At 37.6% G+C, this 7,577-nt stretch overlaps 1 protein-coding gene across 3 annotated transcripts in view; it reads right to left on the bottom strand.

The window, feature by feature from the left end:
- Positions 1 to 267: 267 nt before the first annotated feature.
- The window catches only part of SPATA7 (spermatogenesis associated 7), a 39,665-nt gene continuing 32,355 nt past the window's right edge, over positions 268 to 7,577 (bottom strand). For all 3 annotated transcript variants that reach the window (XM_060620478.3, XM_060620479.3, XM_060620481.3), the window contains 5 exons: positions 6,479 to 6,594; positions 5,084 to 5,137; positions 4,227 to 4,304; positions 1,132 to 1,189; positions 268 to 885 (listed from right to left, as the gene is read on the bottom strand). In XM_060620478.3, the coding sequence (XP_060476461.2) occupies positions 301 to 885; positions 1,132 to 1,189; positions 4,227 to 4,304; positions 5,084 to 5,137; positions 6,479 to 6,594 (891 nt within the window). In that variant the 3' untranslated portion in view covers positions 268 to 300. The remainder of the gene's footprint in view (positions 886 to 1,131; positions 1,190 to 4,226; positions 4,305 to 5,083; positions 5,138 to 6,478; positions 6,595 to 7,577) is intronic.

Here is a 7,577-nt window from a genome sequence, read left to right as displayed (position 1 = left end):
GAAAGGAGTCTGAAGCAGATTCTCGCCCCAGTCGAGCCTCCAAATTAGCCCACAGGACCAACTGACGCCTGAATGGTAGCCTTGAGAGACCCAGAGCAGGCACGTCTAAGTTGTGTAGACTCTTGCTCCACACCCATTGTGGGATAAATAATACATGTGTGTAGTTTGAAGCTGCAAATTTATAGTAATTTATTATAGAGCATAGAAAGCAAATACAGAAATCTTAATATATAAAAGAGAAAAAAATGGGAGAAAAGGAACACTGGATGATTGGTCATTTGGGGTATTTATTAATGAAGATCAAATATCCAAAGGGCAATCCTCAATGCTCATTTCCATGATTTTAAGAGTTGGTCCTTCCATGTCACGACTGTTGTCACCTTGGACACCGTGAAGCTGAAGGGACGGGGAGAGTTCCGGGCTCACACAACATAATTCATTCGAGGTCTCCACCTTTTCAGTGTCACTGTCGCCTTCAATAACATTCACAGAGGTTTCTTGGTCTGTTAAACTGTCTGAGACACTTGAATTTTTTTCATCCGAAATTGAAGGTCCGGGATTTGCTTCATCATTCACTTGTTGAATTATAACCCCTTCTGAATACTTCGATTTGTAGACGGGCAGGAAAAATTCATCCGGTGAGGAGAGTTTCTCGTTCTCACCCTTCGGTACGGATAGTAACATATCCAAAGCTTTTTGGTATTGCTGACGCTCCTGTTGAATTGTGGCATCGTGGTTACTTTTATGATGATTTTCTTCTGAGTCCTCAGCCTGTTCAAAACCCAGTAAATTCAGCATATCGACATCATCCAGCTTTACTAAGTTTTCCTTGGATGTGCAGCCTAAGTCCACCTTCAGGATACGCAGCAGGTGGCGCATTTTTCCCTAGGATTAAGACAAGAATAATGACATTAGCTGAGCTAGTCACACTGAACTACTTTTGTGGGCAGTGCTGTTAATCTCAGCAGGATTAATACTTACTTCACGCACGCTCCCCGCCCCCGCCACGCACACAAAAGGTACAAGGGCAAAACCGCTCTTGTTTTTAATGTATTCTTTGAGGCTATGGAAAAACTTCAAAATTCTTTCTATATTAGAATTTTTCTAATGAATGTCTGAAGAAAAACAAACCTCCTCCAAATGATGTTTATTTTGTTTTATGTGTCGCTCAAATAGTCGTTCTAAAAACCTGAAAGATAAATAGAAATGCCAACGTCTCAAAATCATAAAATCAACCAAATACAAAATGGTCACGCAATAACAAAACTGCTAAAGGTTGGAAAATATTTTTCAGATTATTCTTTTTCTTTGCAAAACCAAACACTAATCCTTCCCTGTTCTGTCAAGTTCTCTGATTTGGGAGCTAGTATGGGTCTTAAGTTATATTACAGACGCCATTGTTTCTGAAAGAGTATATACCACTTGTACTTTTGTGAATATTTTATTTTATTTTTTGTGTGTGTTTTATTTATTTATTTATTTTTCAATATATGAAGTTTATTGTCAAATTGGCTTCCATACAACACCCAGTGCTCATCCCAACAGGTGCCCTCCTCAATACCCATCACCCACCCTCCATCCCTCCCACCCCCCATCAACCCTCAGTTTGTTCTCAGTTTTTAAGAGTCTCTTATGCTTTGGCTCTCTTCCACTCTAACCTCTTTTTTTTTTTCCCTTCCCCTCCCCCATGGGTTCCTGTTAAGTTTCTCAGGATCCACATAAGAGTGAAACCATATAGTATCTGTCTTTCTCTGTATGGCTTATTCTGTGAATATTTTAAATGAGGTCCAACAGTTCCCTTCCCTCTGCCCCCACCACAAAACAAAAACTTTTTTCTTTTTTCTCTCACACACGTATGCACACAACAAATGCCTTTTCCTCCCCTTGTTTCTCACATCCACAAACCCCCCAAACCAAACCCTAAAGAAAATTCTCTTACACGGAATTATTTTATAACGCTTCCTAAATTATACTTGAAAAAAATTCCACTGATGGTAAATCCACATAATAACCTAAAAGCTATCACTTATTAAGTACCACTAAGGGCTAGACATTTGTGCTAGACACATAATCATTATACCCCTAATCATGACCAATATTGGGAGAAAGGTATTGTAAAGACCATTTTAAAGATGAGAAAATAATCTAAGATGATAACTTCCTCTCTCTTAAGGTCCAAAACCATTAAGAGAATTTAACCCAGATGTGTCTGGCTCCAGAGAAAATCTTCTCACAACTAAACCACACTTGTGGTGCTATCATATGAATGTATCTATACCTTTGCTGAAAACTCATTTGTTGCCATTTTTTATTATCAATGAAATTAGCTAATCTTAGATTTAGTAGTTCTGAATTACTTGGCCGTTTTTAAAAAGCCCAAGGAATCCATATTCTACCCTTTACAAACAATACATACTGTTTGGGTATCAATTTTGTTTTTCTAATCAACTATATATTTTGAACATCCTTCTGTATCAATAAATTCACTTCATTTTTTTTGAAGTTTATTTATTTTGAGAGAGAGGAGTGAGTGCAAGTGGGGGAGGGGCAGAGAGAGAGAAAGAGAGAGAGAGAGAGAGAGAGAGAGAAAGAGAGAGAGAGAGAGGATGAATCCCAAGCAAGCTCCATGGTGTTAGTGCAGAGTCCAATGGGGTGCTCGATCCCACAAATCGCTAGATCATGGCCTGAGCTGAGATTAAGAGTTGGATACTCAACTGACTGAGCCACCCAGGCACCCCCCCTGAAAACATTTTTAACCACTTAAAAAAATTTTCTTTTTAATTTATTTATTTTGAGACAGAGAGACAGAATGCGTGTGAGTGGGAAGAGGAGCAGAAAGAGAGAGAATCCTGCGCTGACAGCATGGAGCCTGACGCAGGGCTCGATCCCATGAACCACAAGATCAGGTCCTGAGCTAAAATCAACAGTTGGATGCTTAATCAGCTGAGCCACCTGGGTGCCCCCCCTTAACGACTTTTTTTAAATGAAAGAAGTAAATAGAATACTATATTTAAAAAAAAACTTAGCTCTTCTTGGTATATCTTTTTATAGCAATAAAAAATGTTTGCTTTAATTAAAAAAAAACTTCACATAAGAATAGAAATAATTCATTAGAAATGTTGTACTTGACATAATACAACAGAGAAAGCATGTACACAAAATGGAATTCTAAGATATGCAACATAAAGTGCGCCTCACTGCCCAGTGAACTTTAGATGAATAAATGTTCAAGCTGACTCAGGATCACACAGTTTCCTTAAGATGTGCAATATCGAATCTGGTTTTGCAAACTTTCAGTGTGTAAACCTAGCCTTTAATTTCACTTACAGTGTGTAAACCTAGCCTTTAATTTGTGCTCACTTTACTAGTAACAGTTGTTAACAAAAATGCTTGCTTTGGATTCTTGTGACAAGTTTCAAATAGTAAAATGAGGTAATGGATCTCTGCAAATAAGAAGCAAAAATTCAGTTCACTAGTCTATATAACTAAGAGATATAATAGTAATTTTTGTTTTTATGTAGACTCTATGGGATTTTTACATGGATGACAATGTTGTCTGTGAATAAAGACAGTTTTACGTCTTTCTTTCAAATAAGGATATCATTTTTCTTCTTTTTCTTTTTTTTGTGATAGATTTTTTAAATTGAAGTATAACTGACATACGTTATATTGGTGTCAGGTGTACAACATAATCATTCCATATTTGTATGTATTGTAAAATGATCACCCAAATAGGTCGAGTGAACATCCATTACCACACCGTTACAGAATTTTTCCCTTGTGATGAGAACTTTTAAGATTTATTCTCTCAGCAGCTTTCAAAAATGCAACACAGTGCTATTAACTATACCCACCGCCCTGTACATGTATTATATCCCCATGACTTATTTATGTTATAACTGGGAGTTGTACCTTTGACCACCTTTACCCATTTTGCCCGCCCCCACCCTGGCAACCGCCAAGCTGCTCTCTGCGTCTAAGAGATATAACCGTATTTAAATGAGTAAAACCTCTGTTCTTTCCTGTAACTCCCCAAACTGTGAACTTGCCTCATATAGTGTGAATTAAACATTCTTTACAATTTGCTACCAGTTATAAGATTATGTCCCCCCAAGAAAGCACTATAATTTTTCATTTCCTAGGATATGGAAATAACTTAAAAAAATTAACCTCATAAAGAAGAGTATTTAATGTACTGTTCGACCGCCATAATTAAAAAATCTAACCTGTTTGAAAATAAACCAAGTTTCAGAATTTCATCTGTTACATCTTCAATGAAACTCAGATACAACAGTTCTTCCTCACTGTGAAGAGAAAGCAGTACACAGCATATAATTATTTCCTACTTACTCTGAAAACTACAGGAAATATGAGTACTTAATTAGGAACATCTACCTCTGCTATGACAAATGTACTGCTATCTCATATTACTAAGAGGAATAATATAAAACAAACTATGTCTATCTTCTATTTTTTTTTTAATGTTTATTTTTGAGAGACAGGCAGAGAGAGAGGGAGACACAGAATCCGAAGCAGGCTCCAGGCTTGAAGCTGTCAGCACAGAGCCTGATGCGGGGCTCAAACTCACAAACTGTGAGATCATGACCTGAGCCGAAGTTGGATGCTTAAGTGAATGAGCCACCCAGGGGCCCCATCATCATATATATATATATATATATATATATATATATATATATATATATATGTTTATTTACTTTGAGAGAGAGATAGAGCATAAGCAGGGAAGGGGCAGAGAGAGAGGGGGAGCGAATTGTAAGAAAAATTAGCATTCAGTCCTGACTGATTTAATAATGGTTTGTGTGATTCTCTTTTTTGTTTATTTATTTATTTTGAGAGAGACAGAGACAGTGCGAGTAGGGGAGGAGCAGAGAGAAAGAATCCCAAGCAGGCTCTGCCCTGCCAGCCCAGAGCCCGACGTGGGGCTCGATCCCATGAACTGGGAGACCACGACCTGAGCCAAAACCAAGAGTAGATCTCTTAACTGACTGAACCACCCAGGTGCCCCATGATTCTTAATTCTTGATTTTCCCTAGGCACAATGAAGAGGTCAAAAAGATCTTACTCAGAGTGGAGTTTTCTCTCTGGAGGAAACTGCAAAGAATACTGACATACTGCCCTGGAAAGAGAAAATGACAATATTTGAACAAAACAATGATCGGCATGCAGTAAGTATTCAGTAATATTATATATCAGTAATAATAGATTGTAGAATTTTTAAAGTACTTTCATATCTGTGATATGATCTCATCTTCAGAACAGCCCTGTTTGGTATATGGGGTCGGTATCATCTTCCCACTGACTGATGAGTTCACCAGGGGGCAGAAAGGTTGGGTAACTTACCGAAGTCATGTTGTTAGTAAGTAGCAGAGATATTTTGAACTCGTCTTGGGAACTACAAATTCATAATCCTTTTTAAAACTGGACTACAGCACTTATCTAGGATACATAATTTTACTTTGACTACAGTTAACATGTAAATAATGCTGGAGACAGATATTTCCCTATGAAAGACTTTTTTAAGCTGATTATTATACTAAATTTTGTCATTATTTAGTTATATCATCATTAGTTATTTCCAAGCTTTTTATTTAGGTATGCTCAATTAAAATATTTTACTTTTTAGATAGAAACTACTAGAAAAGATAAATATTCCTTTCTTTAGGGCGTTCTTTATGTCCATTGCAGAGAGGCTTAAGAGTTAGCTTATAAATCTTCTGAGCACTGAGGCATCATGAAGGTCAGCGGTGAACTGCCCACAGCCTTGCAGGCACCATCTCCCTGGGGGAAGGGCCTGGGCTCTGAGGGATCACAAGGGCTTGCCTTCCGGTCGCCTGTATGACACCTCATTCTTGCCTCTTTTTCATCTCTAGCCCTTTTTTACTTCCACCTTCTTCATCTCATATATAATCTCTGACTCTGGAAATGCATTTGACAGCTGAAACTATCAAAGGCATTTTTGCTAAGCCATCATTTTTGTTTAGGTGCTGTATTCCGTGATTACGAAATACGATGGGTAGTCTGAAAAACAGTGCCCAATACACAGCAGGGACAGATAAAACCCCAGCACATGGTGAATATTCACAATCATGAATTAGGAGTCCTCAGATCGTGAGGTTCTTCAGTATTATTTCTGCCATGTAAACTGGTTAGCATCACGGCTAGAGGGTTTGCCTTGAGGAAAAAATCCTTTTTCCTACGAATAGCAATGGCATATAAAACAAGCCAGTGCCCCCCTTTTTCATTAATGAATTAGCAAAATAAATTCATTTAAACTTTTACTGAGTACCTACTTTGTAAAATTTCATTAGTAAAACTAACACTGCTACTGAATTGTGTAACACCAAAATAGATTAGAGTTCACGTAATTAAAATAGTACTTATGTTGCAAATATCATATGTCTGTTACACAGGAAAGCAGTTAAATCTACAGTTGAAATGACTTCTGTAAATTGTTTACCTGGGTGAGGAACACTGGAAAGTTCCACCTTTAATCTCATCCCATGGTAAGTCATGCCCTTGCAAGGGTAAAGGAGTTATTTTTCCTTTGGTATCATATGTCATACAATTAGATGCCTGGGAATGAGAAGAATCGATCTTTATTTTGCTTCAAGAATACATTATGAAAGCAGAAATAAAGCAAAACAGCAAACTTCAAAAAAGCCAAGGAGGGGCGCCTGGGATTCTCTCTCTCCCTCTCTTTGTGCCCCTTCCCCGTTCACGCTCTCTCTCTCAAAATCAACTTAAAAAAAAAAAAAAGTCAAGGAAACAAAGTGGAGACATCCAGTAAATAAAAGTGACTGCTATATTATAACAAAGGATGTTTTTAGAATACATTTTCTACCCAATTAAGACTTCTTTCTTAAGTTTATTTAAAGTAAGGTAAGACAACTGCTTATTTCTTACATTTTAATGAGGGATATATATTTTTTTAATTTTTAAATTTTATTTAAATCCAAGTTAGTTAACATATAGTGTAATAATGATTTCAGGAGAATTTAATGATTCATCACTTACATACAACACCCAGTGCTCATCCCAACAAGTGCCCTCCTTAGTGCCCATCACCCATCTAGTCCAACCCCTACCCACCTCCCTCCATCTACCCTCAGGTTGTTCTCTATATTCGACAGTCTTAATGAGGGATATTTTAAATCTGTTAAGGAATTACCACAAATAAACATGCAAAGAGAAAAATGAAGCAAATGTGCAAGTTTTAAGTAAACCTGAGAAAAAAATATCCCATTATAACAAATTCAAACAGCTCATTCGTGTCAAATGTCCATGTATCAACTACGGAGAAGCAGTGGTAGTTCTGGTGGTTCCGTCGATACTATTAACACACACAAATATCGGCAGCTTATTTTTATAGAACCCTTACTACGAGCTGCATCCGTGGCGAGCATTTCCTTGCAGTATTAGATGAGTCTTTACGGTGCTCATTCATGCACAGTGCTGCTAGAATTTGGTGTGATCCTCATGACCTTCAAGCAGACTGCTGGGGGCAAGGATTATGGAGTAATGGGACACACCATTTCCTTACCAGGTTATGGACAAGC

Source organism: Panthera onca, chromosome B3 (genome assembly GCF_046562875.1).
Source record: "Panthera onca isolate mPanOnc1 chromosome B3, mPanOnc1 haplotype 2, whole genome shotgun sequence".
Classification (NCBI taxonomy): domain Eukaryota; kingdom Metazoa; phylum Chordata; class Mammalia; order Carnivora; family Felidae; genus Panthera; species Panthera onca.
The sequence above is the reverse complement of the archived record's forward strand: the minus strand, read 5'-3'. Positions and strand labels throughout refer to the sequence as shown.